This window comes from Microcaecilia unicolor, chromosome 2 (genome assembly GCF_901765095.1).
Source record: "Microcaecilia unicolor chromosome 2, aMicUni1.1, whole genome shotgun sequence".
NCBI classification, from domain to species: Eukaryota; Metazoa; Chordata; class Amphibia; order Gymnophiona; family Siphonopidae; genus Microcaecilia; species Microcaecilia unicolor.
In genome coordinates, this window is record NC_044032.1 from 622,586,588 (window position 1) to 622,603,537 (window position 16,950).

At 42.7% G+C, this 16,950-nt stretch overlaps 1 protein-coding gene across 1 annotated transcript in view; it reads right to left on the reverse strand.

Annotated features, from left to right (window-relative positions):
* LOC115462226 overlaps positions 1–13,938 on the reverse strand; it is a 43,729-nt gene extending 29,791 nt beyond the window's left edge. The window contains exons 1-2 of the mRNA XM_030192235.1: positions 13,823–13,938; positions 3,311–3,387 (exon numbers count right to left, since the gene is read on the reverse strand). Coding sequence (XP_030048095.1) covers positions 3,311–3,387; positions 13,823–13,938 — 193 coding nt within the window. The remainder of the gene's footprint in view (positions 1–3,310; positions 3,388–13,822) is intronic.
* Between the last annotated feature and the right edge of the window lie 3,012 nt (positions 13,939–16,950).

Below are 16,950 nucleotides of genomic sequence, written 5' to 3' on the forward strand. Positions count from 1 at the left end.
TGCTACATTTGTACCCCACATTTTCTCACCTATTTGCAGGCTCAATGTGGCTTACATGGTACCGTAATGGCGTTCACCAAGTCGGTTGATAACAAATACAAGATTATATTGTGGTGTAATGAGGTAGGTGTGTATCAGACACCATGAAGGTTGAAGGGAATGAAGATTGTATATTGTCCAGTACGATCATTGGTTATGCTGTGTTGCTGGGTGTTGGGATTTATAACCTTTAGATTGTAAGCTACCTACATTGACTACCTAAGTTGTAAGTTACCTACACTGACTACATAGTTTGTAACCTTTAGATTGTAAGCTCTCTTGAGCAGGGACTGTCCTTCCCCATGCTAAACTTGTACAGCACTGCGTAACCCTAGCAGCGCTATAGAAATGCTAAGTAGTAGTAGTAGTAGTGGATCGATGGGGGTAAGCTTTTTTGAAGAGGTTGGTTTTTACTGATTTCCTGAAGTTTAGATGGTCGTGGATTGTTTTCACAACTTTTGGGAGTCCATTCCATAGTTGTGCGCTTACGTAGGAGAAGCAGGATGCGTAAGTTGTTTTGTATTTAAGTCCTTTGCAATTTGGGTAGTGTAGGTTTAGGTATGATCGTGGTAGGTCTATGAGGTCTATCATGTATCCTGGAACTACGCCATAGATAATTTTGTGGACCAAAGTGCAGATTTTTGAAGGTGATCCTTTCTTTGATTGGGAGCCAGTGCAGCTTTTCTCGGAGGGGTTTGGCACTTTCGAATCGTGTTTTACCAAATATCAGCCTGGCTGCTGTGTTTTGGGCAGTCTGGAGTTTTTTTTGTGAGTTGTTCTTTGCATCGCACGTAAATTCCGTTGCAGTGCTATATATAGATGTCTTGTATGTCGTGGGAACATTTATTTATTTATTTGTTGCATTTGTATTCCACATTTTCCCACCTTTTTGCAGGCTCAATGTGGCTTACATTATTACTACTACTACTACTATTTAGCATTTTTATAGCACTACAAGGCGTACGCAGCGCTGCACAAACATAGAAGAAAGACAGTCCCTGCTCAAAGAGCTTACAATCTAATAGACAAAAAATAAATAAAGTAATCAAATCAATTAACGTGAAAGGGAAGGAAGAGAGGAGGGTAGGTGGAGGCGAGTGGTTACAAGTGGTTACGAGTCAAAAGCAATGTTAAAGAGGTGGGCTTTCAGTCTAGATTTAAAGGTGGCCAAGGATGGGGCAAGACGTAGGGGCTCAGGAAGTTTATTCCAGGCGTAGGGTGCAGCGAGACAGAAGGCGCGAAGTCTGGAGTTGGCAGTAGTGGAGAAGGGAACAGATAAGAAGGATTTATCCATGGAGCGGAGTGCACGGGAAGGGGTGTAGGGAAGGACGAGTGTGGAGAGATACTGGGGAGCAGCAGAGTGAGTACATTTATAGGTTAGTAGAAGAAGTTTGAACAGGATGCGAAAACGGATAGGGAGCCAGTGAAGGGTCTTGAGGAGAGGGGTAGTATGAGTAAAGCGACCCTGGCGGAAGACGAGACGGGCAATCGCCATTTCCGGCATGAGAAATACAAAGTAGTGTTACATTAAAGTTCATAAATGTTAAAGTACAATATAAAGTAAGTTAGATAAACAGTTCATTTCGGTATAAGAGATAGGGGAGTAAATCATTAATGTTCATTGGTGACATTGAAGCAATCAGAAAAAGAAAGTTCAATTATATCTGGTTCTGATAGATGTTAGGTCACCGATGATGGGTCATTATGGTATGTCTTCTTGAACAAGTTAGTCTTTAGTAACTTCCAGAATGCTGTTAAGTCGTGCATTGCTTTTAAGGCCTTTGGCAGTGCATTCCATAGTTGCATGCTGATGAAGGAGAAGCTAGATGCATATAATGATTTGTATTTAAGTCCCCTGCAACTGGGGTAGTGGAGGTTCATGAATGTACGTGTTGATCTTTTTGTGTTCCAAAAAAAACAAAAAAAAAAACAGGACATTACCAAAGTAACATCTTGATACTATCACAGACATTTTTAGTTAAATGTTTTCATAGTGTATTTTCAAACCGTGGAGATGTTTTTTGCCCCTGTTTAGGGACGTATTATTTCCAGACGTCAATTTGACATATTTTTGAATCTCATGAAACATTTATATAGTTTTTTTTCAATTATGTCCTCAACACTTTGGACATTTTGCGATAAACATCTCTGATGGTATTTAGATGTTATATCGAAAGTGCCCCTCCACATAATTTAAGAGAACGTTCTAAATTATATTCAATGCCATATTACGAAAACTGATTCAGTGCTGAAATTCACTTTAGGGTCCGTTGGCAGAAATTTTGTTGTTTTTTTTTCTTTATTCAATTTCAAATAAGTGCTACTCATCCAATCACTAATCAGAGAAATACGATGAGTTAATTCATGAGACATATCCCTTAACTCAGAATCAACTGGAAATAAAACGGTGATATCGCCTGCATAGATGAATGTTTGATAGCTGGCTACTTCTAATTTCTTTCCCAAAGATGATAGTAAGATGTTAAACACCCTGTTGCACCCCACATACTGGAGACCAACTCTCAGAGAAAACTCCCTGCACCTTAACTCTATATGATCTTATTGAAAGAAATCCCCTAATCCAACTCAACATCCTGATATCCCTAGTTCATCCAAAACTAGAAGTAACGCGTTTTGGTCAGATGTTTGGGAAAAACTGGAAAAGATTTTTGGTTTCCAAGAATCTTTTTTACCTAAATATGTGATATGGAAATCTATTTTTTATCTCATTTCTCTACACGGACAATGATAAGTTATTGTATGACTTTTTGGTTTCAGTTGCGCTGTAACTGGTCATTTCGCACTGGAAGGATAATTCCCATGTGAATGTGGTGGTGTGGTGGAATTGGATTCTGCTTTATAAAAAAATATGAGCAATCTGCAGTACTCTCCCTGTCTGGACACAAATCAGCTATCCGCAAATGGAAGTCTTTAGACCATTTTCTATCCAATAAGGACTAATTTTAGGGTTAGAACTCAGCACTCTGTACCATATTGTGTGTTTTGTTCTGTTCTGTTGCATTTTCTGTGGTGTATTGTTATGATTTAATAAACTTATTATAAAATTAAAAAAAAAAAAAAAGAAGTAACACATTATGATCAACAAGGTCAAAAGCACTTGAAAGATCTGGTTGCATAATTAACACTTGTTTCCCTTTGCTCATAGGGAATGGGAAACGTAATGTCGTTTGCAGTATAACACCAACTGGCTATAATTCCTATAGCACTTGGCATTTCTTTCGACAGTCTCAATGAAGTATGTTGTATTTACCTCTGTCAGCTGTCGCCAATCTTTTCTTGAGGCTGCAATAATCAAGAATATGACGAGGCTTTTGTACTCCAAATATACTAGAGAAGGCACAAGAAGAAAGCAATTAGGTCTTTCAGACACAAATAATTCAGTCCACTTGGGTTTTACAAATGTTGTAAAAAATATTAATAGAAATCAAACAAAATAAAACATGGAAAAGAAAATAAGATGATACCTTTTTTATTGGACATAACTTAATACATTTCTTGATTAGCTTTCGAAGGTTGCCCTTCTTCCTCAGATTGGAAATAAGCAAATGTGGTAGCAGATAGTATATATAAGAGAAACATCAAAGCATTACTTTGACAGTCTGACAGAATGGGAGGGTGGGGGTATGCATGGGGACATCAAAGCATTTCATTGATATTCTAACAGGATATGCTTTGATGTCCCCATGCATACCTCCTGCCCACCCCCACCCTCCCACCCTGTCAGACTGTCAAAGTAATGCTTGGATGTTTCACTTATATATACCACATTTGCTTATTTCCGATCTGAGGAAGAAGGGCAACCTTCCAAAGCTAATCAAGAAATGTATTAAGTTATGTCCAATAAAAAAGGGATCATCTTATTTTCTTTTCCATGTTTTATTTTGTTTGATTTCTATAGATTCTACATGGAATGTTGCTATTCCACTAGCAACATTCCATGTAGAAGTCGGCCCTTGTAGATCACCAATGTGGCCGCGCAGGCTTCTGCTTCTGTGAGTCTGACGTCCTGCACATACGTGCAGGACGTCAGACTCACAGAAACAGAAGCCTGCGCATCCTTCTACATGGAATGTTGCTAGTGGAATAGCAACATTCCACGTAGAATCTCCAATAGTAGCAACATTCCATGTAGAATCTCCAATGGTATCTATTTTACTGTCATAGTAATGCTTGAATGTTTTCACTTATATACACTGTCAGCTAGCACATTTGCTTATTTCCGATCTGAGGAAGAAGGGCAACCTTCGAAAGCTAATCAAGAAATGTATTAAGTTATGTCCAATAAAAAAGGTATCATCTTATTTTCTTTTCCATGTTTTATTTTGTTTGATTTCTATAGATTCTACATGGAATGTTGCTATTCCACTAGCAACATTCCATGTAGAAGTCGGCCCTTGTAGATCACCAATGTGGCCGCGCAGGCTTCTGCTTCTGTGAGTCTGACGTCCTGCACGTACGTGCAGGACGTCAGACTCACAGAAACAGAAGCCTGCGCATCCTTCTACATGGAATGTTGCTAGTGGAATAGCAACATTCCACGTAGAATCTCCAATAGTAGCAACATTCCATGTAGAATCTCCAATGGTATCTATTTTACTGTCATAGTAATGCTTGAATGTTTTCACTTATATACACTGTCAGCTAGCACATTTGCTTATTTCCGATCTGAGGAAGAAGGGCAACCTTCGAAAGCTAATCAAGAAATGTATTAAGTTATGTCCAATAAAAAAGGTATCATCTTATTTTCTTTTCCATGTTTTATTTTGTTTGATTTCTATAGATTCTACATGGAATGTTGCTATTCCACTAGCAACATTCCATGTAGAAGTCGGCCCTTGTAGATCACCAATGTGGCCGCGCAGGCTTCTGCTTCTGTGAGTCTGACGTCCTGCACGTACGTGCAGGACATCAGACTCACAGAAACAGAAGCCTGCGCATCCTTCTACATGGAATGTTGCTAGTGGAATAGCAACATTCCACGTAGAATCTCCAATAGTAGCAACATTCCATGTAGAATCTCCAATAGTAGCAACATTCCATGTAGAATCTCCAATGGTATCTATTTTACTGTCATAGTAATGCTTGAATGTTTTCACTTATATACACTATCAGCTAGCACATTTGCTTATTTCCGATCTGAGGAAGAAGGGCAACCTTCGAAAGCTAATCAAGAAATGTATTAAGTTATGTCCAATAAAAAAGGGATCATCTTATTTTCTTTTCCATGTTTTATTTTGTTTGATTTCTATAGATTCTACATGGAATGTTGCTATTCCACTAGCAACATTCCATGTAGAAGTCGGCCCTTGTAGATCACCAATGTGGCCGCGCAGGCTTCTGCTTCTGTGAGTCTGACGTCCTGCACGTACGTGCAGGACATCAGACTCACAGAAACAGAAGCCTGCGCATCCTTCTACATGGAATGTTGCTAGTGGAATAGCAACATTCCACGTAGAATCTCCAATAGTAGCAACATTCCATGTAGAATCTCCAATAGTAGCAACATTCCATGTAGAATCTCCAATGGTATCTATTTTACTGTCATAGTAATGCTTGAATGTTTTCACTTATATACACTGTCAGCTAGCACATTTGCTTATTTCCGATCTGAGGAAGAAGGGCAACCTTCGAAAGCTAATCAAGAAATGTATTAAGTTATGTCCAATAAAAAAGGGATCATCTTATTTTCTTTTCCATGTTTTATTTTGTTTGATTTCTATAGATTCTACATGGAATGTTGCTATTCCACTAGCAACATTCCATGTAGAAGTCGGCCCTTGTAGATCACCAATGTGGCCGCGCAGGCTTCTGCTTCTGTGAGTCTGACGTCCTGCACGTACGTGCAGGACGTCAGACTCACAGAAACAGAAGCCTGCGCATCCTTCTACATGGAATGTTGCTAGTGGAATAGCAACATTCCACGTAGAATCTCCAATAGTAGCAACATTCCATGTAGAATCTCCAATAGTAGCAACATTCCATGTAGAATCTCCAATGGTATCTATTTTACTGTCATAGTAATGCTTGAATGTTTTCACTTATATACACTATCAGCTAGCACATTTGCTTATTTCCGATCTGAGGAAGAAGGGCAACCTTCGAAAGCTAATCAAGAAATGTATTAAGTTATGTCCAATAAAAAAGGGATCATCTTATTTTCTTTTCCATGTTTTATTTTGTTTGATTTCTATAGATTCTACATGGAATGTTGCTATTCCACTAGCAACATTCCATGTAGAAGTCGGCCCTTGTAGATCACCAATGTGGCCGCGCAGGCTTCTGCTTCTGTGAGTCTGACGTCCTGCACGTACGTGCAGGACATCAGACTCACAGAAACAGAAGCCTGCGCATCCTTCTACATGGAATGTTGCTAGTGGAATAGCAACATTCCACGTAGAATCTCCAATAGTAGCAACATTCCATGTAGAATCTCCAATAGTAGCAACATTCCATGTAGAATCTCCAATGGTATCTATTTTACTGTCATAGTAATGCTTGAATGTTTTCACTTATATACACTGTCAGCTAGCACATTTGCTTATTTCCGATCTGAGGAAGAAGGGCAACCTTCGAAAGCTAATCAAGAAATGTATTAAGTTATGTCCAATAAAAAAGGGATCATCTTATTTTCTTTTCCATGTTTTATTTTGTTTGATTTCTATTGATAACCTTAAGAGTGGACTAACACGGCTACCACACTCCTGTAAAAAATATAAAATAGAATAAACGTAAATGAAGCTTTCTTTTTGAGGGTGCCTGGCAGCAGTTACAGTTACAGTTAGTGAATTCATTTATACATCACCAAAGCCAATAAATATAGTTCACGTGGATTACAATTTAAGATACTAGAACAAATAGATCTAGGATGAGTGCATAATGATATAATCAGAATAAAACCTCAATCTTTCAAAAGGAAAATTACAGTCCGGCATTAGTCTAACCCTGATTAAAGACATCTTTAAATAGGGACAGTGAAGCGTAAATTACTTTCGTGAGACGTATTTACAGAATACTCTTTTTGAAAATGTTTATACTGGTGCTACATTTTAATTCATAAGAAAAAGAAGACCATAAATTGGCTGCTTAATGTGCAAACAGAGAAACAAACATTTTGTTTGAAAGTATCCCCTTAGGATTGGGGAAAGATAATGACAGTACATTCCTAATACTATAGAAATGATCTGCCATTGATCTACAAACAAGAAAGATCATATAACTTGGACTTCAACCATATACAATTTTGTAGTTCAATAATCCTTATTACAACAAAACTCTGGGAGCCAGTGTAATTTAATAAAGTAAGGGGTGATCCTGGTTTCCAGTTCAATTGAATATGGCCTCCACTGGGCTGTTGTGCTATGAGTCTGGAGTTGGAGGAGGAGTACCTTTCTATAATTACAGTACCTCTTCAACTCTACCAACCACTGTAGCAACAGTTCTCAGCTTTCTAAACATGCACAGCAGGGCCCTCTAGTGACTCTACCAGTATGAGGTTTGTGACCTTTCGACTTTTCTCTCAAAGCTTACGGAACAGAGGGTTGCCTATCCTACCTGCAATTGACAGTGGTAGGAGGAGACACCCTTTGGAAGGAAACTGTTTTGGTATAAATACCAAGCCCAGCGATGGTATCCTTGACTTTGGTTCAAGTTTCCTCAGCCATCACGCCACTACAGCCAAGGGAAGAGATTTGGCTCTTGCCTCACTAACTAATGTCCATCTGACTAAGAGAAAAGATGGTCTCTAGCTACCACAGCCACTGCACCTAGAGAGACAAGGAATGGGGTGCACCTAAGAGAGCCTACAGACTAAGCCTACAAAAGCGGCTAAATCTGGACAAGGAGAAGTTGGAATGGGGAACCAGCCCTCCTTCACAAACTCTGCCAAGGGAGAAAGGACCACCTACAAGGGGTTTTGCACTTGAAGGATTGGAGGAGTGGCCTAGTGGTTAGGGTGGTGGACTTTGGTCCTGGGGAACTGAGGAACTGAGTTCAATTCCCGGCACAGGCAGCTCCTTGTGAACTCTGGGCAAGTCACTTAACCCTCCATTGCCCCATGTAAGCCGCACTGAGCCTGCCATGAGTGGGAAAGCGCGGGGTACAAATGTAACAAAAATAAAATAGATACTATTGGAGATTCTACATGGAATGTTGCTCCTATTGGAGATTCTACATGGAATGTTGCTATTCCACTAGCAACATTCCATGTAGAAGGCTGCGCAGGCTTCTGTTTCTGTGAGTCTGACGTCCTGCACATACGTGCAGGACGTCAGACTCACAGAAGCAGAAGCCTACGCGGCCACATTGGTGATCTGCAAGGGCCAACCTCTACATGGAATGTTGCTAGTGGAATAGCAACATTCCATGTAGAATCTCCAATAGTAGCAACAGTGGAGGAGTGGCCTAGTGGTTAGGGTGGTGGACTTTGGTCCTGAGGAACTGAGTTCGATTCCCGGCACAGGCAGCTCCTTGTGAACTCTGGGCAAATCACTTAACCCTCCATTGCCTGCCGCATAGAGCCTGCCATGAGTGGGAAAGCGCGGGGTACAAATGTAACAAAACAAAAAAAAAAAGGCTCAGAAAGCCCAACTACTGCATAAGAATAGTCCAAGTCCATAGCTTTTGTCAAATTCCCCGTGTAGATGGCATAGCTGCATGTGATAAACTCCTAAACACATCCACCCTGGACTACCAATACTCACCAGAAACTATTACAGAATTCATCAAATTTATTCTAACTCACAACTATTTCTGCTTTAACAATGATATCTATCTATAAATCATGGGCATTGCGACGGGCACCAGGATGGCACCCCGATATGCTAACCTCTTCATAGCAGAACTGGAAGCGACATTTTTTTAATACAAATCAGATTGATGGCATTTTCATGATTTGATCCAAGTTTTTTTCAATGCATACCATCCTACAATCAAATTCCAAATTGACTACTCCCCAGAAAAACTCAATTTTGGGGCACCACAGTTTCCATCAGCAATGGCTATATACAAACATTTATATACAAGAAACCTCCACAACTCCAGTTTTCACCCTTCACATACAAAAAAAAAAATCCATTATGCACAGCCAAGCCACAAGATACCATCGTATCTGCTCTGAACCAAGAGACAGAGATAAACACCTCAAAATCCTGACTGAATCCTTCAAACAAAAAGGCTACAACCCCAAAATAATCTCCAAGAATGTTGCCTCTTCCCTTAAAATACCTAGGGAAAACCTATTACAGTATAAGGAAAAGAAAGCCACAGAGAGAATCCCCCTTATAGTGACATACAATCACAGAGCTAGAAAAAATTGGGAGGAATCATAAAAGATCTACAGCCACTACTCCAGGAGGTCGAATTACTGAAAGAGACATTCCCATCTCCACCCATGCTGGCCTTCTGACAGCCACCCAATCTAAACCACAAACTAGAGAAAAGCAAGCCATGTCAGAGCGTTTGGTTATTTCATGTTCCTTATTGGTATTAATGCAAACTTGAACACTTCTTTTTAATTCTTTTTGGGGTCCTTTTACATAGAAATATATGGGTGTCTCTAACATTTAGCATGTGCTTATTTTTAGCGTGTGCTAACCAGTGGCATAGCGAAGGGTAGGCCTGGGTGGGCCTAGGCCCACCCACTTTGTGCTTAGGCCCACTCAGTAGCAGCACACCTTTGATGTGGCTGGCAGGGATTCCCAAGCCCCACCAGCTGAAAACTCCCAACAACTGTCTCTCCTGCATACCTTGTAAATAGCAGACCTTTGCCTGCAGCAAGCAGCAGCTGAAACATACTGCTCGCACAGGCCCTACAGCCTTCCATCAGACATATTCCCACCTATAAGGAAACAGGAAGTTGCATCAGTGGAAAGGCTGTGGGGCCAACATGATCAGTGTGTATTAGTTGCTGCTTGCTGCCGGTGAAAATTTGCTATTTAAAAGGTATGCGGGAGAGGGGGGATGTTTGAGAGACCATACGCCTTATTTTCGAAAGAGAAAGACGCCCATATTTCGACCCAAATTGGGAGATGGGCGTCTTTCTCCCGTGGGCACCCAAATCGGTATAATCGAAAGCCGATTTTGGGTGTCTTCAACTGCAATCTGTCTCGGAAACGGCCAAAGTTGACGGGGGCATGTCGGAAGCGTGGTGAAGGCGGGACTGGGGTGTGTTTATCGGCCGAGGAGAGATGGGCGTCCTCGGCCGATAATCGAAAAAAGAAAGGCGTTTTTAGCACGAATTTGGATCACTTTTTTTTTATCCTTTTTTTTCACAAACAAGTCCCAAAAAAGTGCCCTAAATGACCAGATAACCTCCGGAGGGAATCGGGGATGACCATCCCTGACTCCCCCAGTGGTCACTAACCCCCTCCCACCCAAAAAAAGAACTTTAAAAACTTTTTTTTTCCAGCCTGTATGCCAGCCTCAAATGTCATACCCAGCTCCATCACAGCAGTATGCAGGTCCCTGGAGCAGTAGTTAGTGGGTGCAGTGGACTTTAGCCAGGTGGATCCAGGCCCATCCCCCCCTACCTGTTACACTTATGGTGGTAAATGGGAGCCCTCCAAACCGCCCCCAAAACCCACTGTACCCACCTCTAGGTGCCCCCCTTCAACCATAAGTGCTATGGTAATGGTGTATAGTTGTGGGAAGTGGGTTTTGGGGGGGGGGGATTTGGGGGGCTCAGCACCCAAGGGAAGGGAGCTATGGACTTCAGAGGTAGTTAACTTTTTTTTTTAATTGTTAGAAGTGCCCCCTAGGGTGCCCGGTTGATGTCCTGGCATGTGAGGGGGACCAGTGCACTACGAATCCTGGCCCCTCCCACGACCCTTGGATTTGTTCGTTTTTGAGCTGGGTGCCTTCGGTTTCCATTATCGCTGAAAAACGATACCGCCCAGCTCAAATCCGCACATATCCAATGCATTTGGCTGGCACAAACCGTATTATCGGAAAAAAGATGGACGCCCATTTTTTTTTTAAATACGGTTTGTCTCGCCCCTTCACGTACCCGTTCTCGGAGATAGACGCCCATGGAGATGGGCGTTCGCGTTCGATTATGCCCCTCCATATGGCATGCAGGTGAGAGAGGGAGAGACCAAATCACCAGTGGGACAGGGTGAGGTTCTTTTGCCCATCCATCTTGGGCCCAGGCCCACCCAAAATTGGGTGTCTGGCTACGCTCCTGGCGCTAACAACGCTAGCGTGCCTTTGTAAAAGGACCCCAAAGAGAATTAAAAATAAGTGTCCAAGTTTGCAGCTTTAAAAAAAAAAGACTTTTTAGACCAATGATTAACAATATGCTAGCAATAAAATTGCAGCCATGACCAATTGAAGGTCTCTGAGGTCTTTTCTCCTGCGAAAAAAGAAAAAAATATGAACATATTTGGTTGATAGGTTGGAAAGACTTTATACTTACTGAAATTAGCCTGGCAACACTTGTGCATTTTTTTGATTTTGTATTTCATACCTTGGTCAAACACAAGTGTATCATTGCACAGTAGTGTGTGGTGGTATCAGTGATGTGCCTGGCTTCTAGCAGAGGGTAAGTTCTTAATCATAGCTGAAGAGTTCTCTAAGAGAGTTTAGGTAGATTCAGCACAGAGGCTCATTTCAACCTCCCTATTACTTGCATAACATCCTTGTTTGTTTGTTTGTTTATTTATCAATCAATCACATTTCTATCCTGCATATCCAATACATCTAAGCGGGTTACAACATACACTCATAAAAATAATACATAAAACAAAACTAAAACATACTATGTAATAAAACATAAAACATACAACATCTCCGAAAAACAACAAGAAAGTGCAGTATAAAATTACTTACATAATCAGCAAAATGCCTCATGAAACAAAAGGTCTTTAACTTAACCAAAATACAGTTGCAGACCCATAGGCGGTCGGTGGCCCAACTGTTTCAAAGGGGCATGTCGGAGGCATAGCGAAGGCGGGACTTGGGCGTGCCTAACACTTAGACGTCTTTGACACATAATCGAAAAAAACAAGGACGTCCCTGACGAACACTTGGACGTTTTCACCCGGACGTGTTTTTATTACGAATAAGGCACAAAAAGGTGCCTAAAATGACCATACGACCACCAGAGGGAATCAGGGATGACCTCCCGTTACTCCCCCAGTGGTCACTAACCCCCTCCCACCCTCAAAAAACATTCTTTCCTAGCGTCCACACTACTGTAGGCCACTTTTTACCTCAGCTTAATAAAATGGCCCCTTAGGGTAGCAGCTTCAAGAGAGGAAGCAAAGAGCAGCTGCATTGAAAGCAAAGCAACAGTCCTACCAACTAAACAAACTGAAAAGAACCATCAGCCCGTACTTAGAGGAGTGAGAATTTTCAAACAGCCCATTTACCCAGGTAAATAGCTTTTGAGAATTGCCCTCATTACATATATACTACTAACGGGCTCATTTTCGAAAGAGAAGGATGTCCTAAAGCTGTGAGGCAGTAACAATATCCACTCGCTCCTGTCTCCAGCACTGCCATCTTGCAAAACAGAGGCAAAATAGAGGGAGAAACAGAGATCATAAGTGGTAGCTGGGGCTAGATGAATAGGGTGAGTACTAAGAGCCAGGGGCATAGCCAGACCTCGGCAGGAGGGGGGTCCGGAGCCCAAAGCGGGGGGAGCACATTTTAGCCCACCTCCTCAAGCTGCCACCTCTCACCCACCACTTCTAACCCCCCCCCCCTCCACCGCCCCCGCAAGGTACCTTGACGTCAATAGAAAGAAAGCACAGATCAGCGAACGCGGCGTGCCTGCACGTTCCTTTAAGTGAAACTGAGCATGCTCAGTTTCACTTAAAGGAACGTGCAGGATGTCAGGACTCAAGAAAGCAGCACAGATCAGCGAGACCGGCGCTGAAGAAGGCTTCAGCTGGTGGGGGTTGGAGACCCCCGCCAGCAAAACCAGGGGCCCGGACTAAATCTGTGGGGGCCCATGCCCCCGTGGCCCCACCTAACTACACCCCTGCTAAGAGCATGCAGAGTAGTTTAGAGCAGGGGTTCTTAACCCAGTCCTCGGGACACACCAAGCTCGTCAGGTTTTCAAGCTATGAATATGCATGAGAGAAGTTTGCATGTAATGGAGATGACAGGCATGCAAATCTGTCACATGCATATTAATTAATTATTTGTTACATTTGTATCCCACATTTTCCCCACCTATTTGTAGGCTCAATGTAGCTTACATGGTTACAGAAAGATGATTAAGAACTGAAGTGCTAATCTCCGTAGAACTTTGTAGGGGATAACCAATTATCTCCGCTGAATATTGGCGCTTAGCTACTAACCGGCTAACCGCAAATATTCAGCGCTTTGCTGGCTAAGTTTAGTGGCCAAATCAGATCGCCCAAACAGCAATCCTATCTTTGGCTGCTATAAACTTAATTGGCTAGCGCTGAATATTAATTTGGCCAGTTATATTTAAGCTATCCAACCCCTTTGTGTCTGCTAGTGATGTGAATCTTCCACTTTATAAAATAAGCAGGGCTTTTTTTGAGGGGGTACTGAGTACCGGCACCTCTTCCATTGTCTGCTAAAATTGACCCATGGAACCCAGGGTTTTAATGACAGAGCTCAGGCTCTACACACCAATTCTGTCTTGTTTATAGCTTCTGTGACTGGTTGCAGGGGGGGCTGGCTATTATGGGATGGGTCCCTCCGTGATCACTCCACTCCTGAAGGGTGGCCTAGCATTTGAGTACCGGCAACTTTTTTGCTAGAAAAAAAACACACTGGAAATAAGGCTTACGGTGGTGCATGGGGATTGTTCATTCTGCCTGGAGAGTCGGGTCTCACCCTCAACTTAGTGGGTTCATCCAAGACTTTTCTTCCAAATTCTGAAGAATACGTGGTTGGATTCGCCATCTTTCTTTGTGTTTCATATTTCCAGCTGTCACGAGCATTGCTTCGGATCTCTTCTTTATCACGCTGAAGAGGTCTTTGAGCCTGTCTAACAAGCCACTGATATTCATGTCTGGGTAATACGAAAGAACTTGCCATAAATAACACTAGCCCAGTCCAAGGTGTCACTCACTTTTCATGCCCTCATCGACTTGGCATAGTTACATTAATTCCCCAATAATTTCATCTGCCTAAGACTGAGTGCAAATGGGATTTAATCCAATCTAACTCCAGTCAGCCTACAGAACGCTAGTGCTCCAGTTGTTCTATTGTTGGTATTGTGTATGTTGCCAAGCGACAGGATCACGTGAGCCTTGCTGAAGTTACAAAACTGAGGGGGGGGGGGTGTTGTGTAACTTGAAGGACTCACAAGTTGCCAGACCTTACTTCACAGGACCTAATCTCATCTAAACCTGGGAAACAAGCTCTCTAGGAAAGCCATAGAGACTGCCAAGTAGACAGATACAGTAGATTCTATTAGACAGAAAGACATATAAAGACGATCAACACATATGAAGCAGCTGCACTGAGAAGAACTAGAATAGCAAGGCATTTGACTTTGTAACCTTGTTGATGCTGCTTTTAACTCCTAACCCTTATTCACTTGTTCAGAACCCTTATTTTATCATCCTCACTTTACTATTCCCTTATCTCTTGTTTGTCCTGTTTGTCTGTCCTAATTAGATTGTAAGTTCTGTCGAGCAGGGACTGTCTCTTCATGTTCAAGTGTACAGAGCTGCGTACGTCTAGTAGCGCTTTAGAAATGATAAGTAGTAGTAGTAGTCTTGGGATTCTGGAATCTTGCTACTCTTTGGGATTCTGCACAGAATCTTTCTACTATGGGATTCCGGAATCTTGCTACTCTTTAGGATTCTGCACGGAATCTTGCTACTCTTTGTCCTTATCCCTTATTTGTTCAGTTTGTCTGTCCTAATTAGATTGTAAGCTCTGTCGAGCAGGGACTGTCTCTTCATGTTCAAGTGTACAGAGCTGCGTACGTCTAGTAGCGCTATAGAAATGATAAGTAGTAGTAGTAACCTCCTGAATAAGGGACCTACAAAGCACATTTGTTGGCAGTGGGGGAGGGGTGAGAGTAATCAGGTCAATTGGTCTCCTGGGCTTCCAGGCACAGGATGCCCCAAGTCTACCCAAACCTGGGAGAAGGTGCAGCCTGCCAATAGGTTTTTGCCCTGGGATCCAGTATGTTTAGTCCTGGGCCTGCAGACCACAGCAGCATTGTATCTGTACATTTTCAATACCATCAGCATATCCTGCGTTTCTAAAGTCAGAAATGATTTGTAGTAGTAGTAAACTCTCTCTGTAGATCTCCCATCATCACCCATTTACACCGTATTCTGCCTTACATGCATTTTGTAAATCTACTGCAGGTTTCTCTGTAGCAGGGGCGTAGCTACATGGGGCCAGGGGGCCTGGGCCCCCGTAGATTTGCCCCTGGACCCCCCTCCCACCGCCAACAACCTGCCGTCACCTACCTTTGCTGGCAGGGGACCCCAACCCCCGCTAGCCGAGGTCCTCTTCTTCCCAATCCCACACAAGGCTTCATTCTAGTCTGACGTCCTGCAGCTGCAAGGGCAAGAAAGAATCTCACCCTTTTCTGCTCGCTTCTGCTACTCCGTCTCTGCTTTGCTCTTCTGAGCCACGGTTGGTGCCGTTGCCACCGCCGCCACAAAAATTGGCTGTCGAGACTACTGCCGGAAGCCTTGCAGCCATTTTTAAAACATGGTCGCATCACCCACAGCGCAGAAGAGCACAGCAGTGACAGAGTAGCAGTGGTGGGCAGGAAAGAATCCCACTCTTTCCTGTCCCCATAGCTGCAGAGGCCACTACACCATCAGGGTGGGCCCTGGCCTTCAAGGTAGATCTTGGGAGGCCAATGGAACGCAACAGGTATGCATGGCAGTTTCTGGCACCCCTCGAATGTTGGCACCTCTCTGCCGTGCATACCCTGCTTACCGCGTTGTCGGCCCTGCCTTACTGCCTACAAAAAGAATGGCATTAAGTACATATGCGAAGTGTTTTAATGGCCGCGTGCTGAAGGCAACTTTAATGCATGTATAAATGCATGAAAGGTTCTCACTTGTTAATCTTCAGAGGAAAAGGCCTTGAGAAACTCCCCAGCAAATACACTTGATTAACAAGATTAACAAGTGTATTTGCTATAAGTACTGAGAACCATTCATGCATTTATATAAACTTTAATGCATGGACATTAATACAAAAAAAAAACCAGTACATAAGTAATGCCACACTGGGAAAAGACCAAAGGTCCATCGAGCCCAGCATCCTGTCCACGACAGCGGCCAATCCAAGCCAAGGGCACCTGGCGAGCTTCCCAAACGTACAAACATTCTATACATGTTTTTCCTGGAATTGTGGATTTTTCCCAAGTCCATTTAGTAGTGGTTTCTGGACTTGTCCTTTAGGAAACCGTCTAACCCCTTTTTAAACTCTGCTAAGCTAACCGCCTTCACCATGTTCTCCGGCAATGAATTCCAGAGTTTAATTATGCGTTGGGTGAAGAAAATTTTTCTCAGATTTGTTTTAAATTTACTACACTGCTGGGGAGGCCCGTTTCCTTTTCAGTGGGTCACAGGGACGCTTAAGTACCTAGGGGTATATATACCGAGAGACTTAGCAAACCTATATAAAGAGAACATGGACCCCCTGAAGAACCGCACAAAATAAAAACTGCAGGGTTGGCAGGGTTTGCCCCTATCCCTGAAGGGGAGAATTGCTATGTATAATATGTTTATAATTCCAAGATGGACATATGTCTTTCAGATGATACCTGCTATACTGGGATACAGAGAGGAGAGGTGGCTACACAAAACCCTAACAGTCTTTATATGGCAGGGCAAACGAGCACGCATAGGTCTGAAGAAACTAACGAAGCCCTGCTTGGAGGGGGGGAGGTTTGGGGTTGCTTGACCTAAAACTTATAGCGTTAGCATGCTG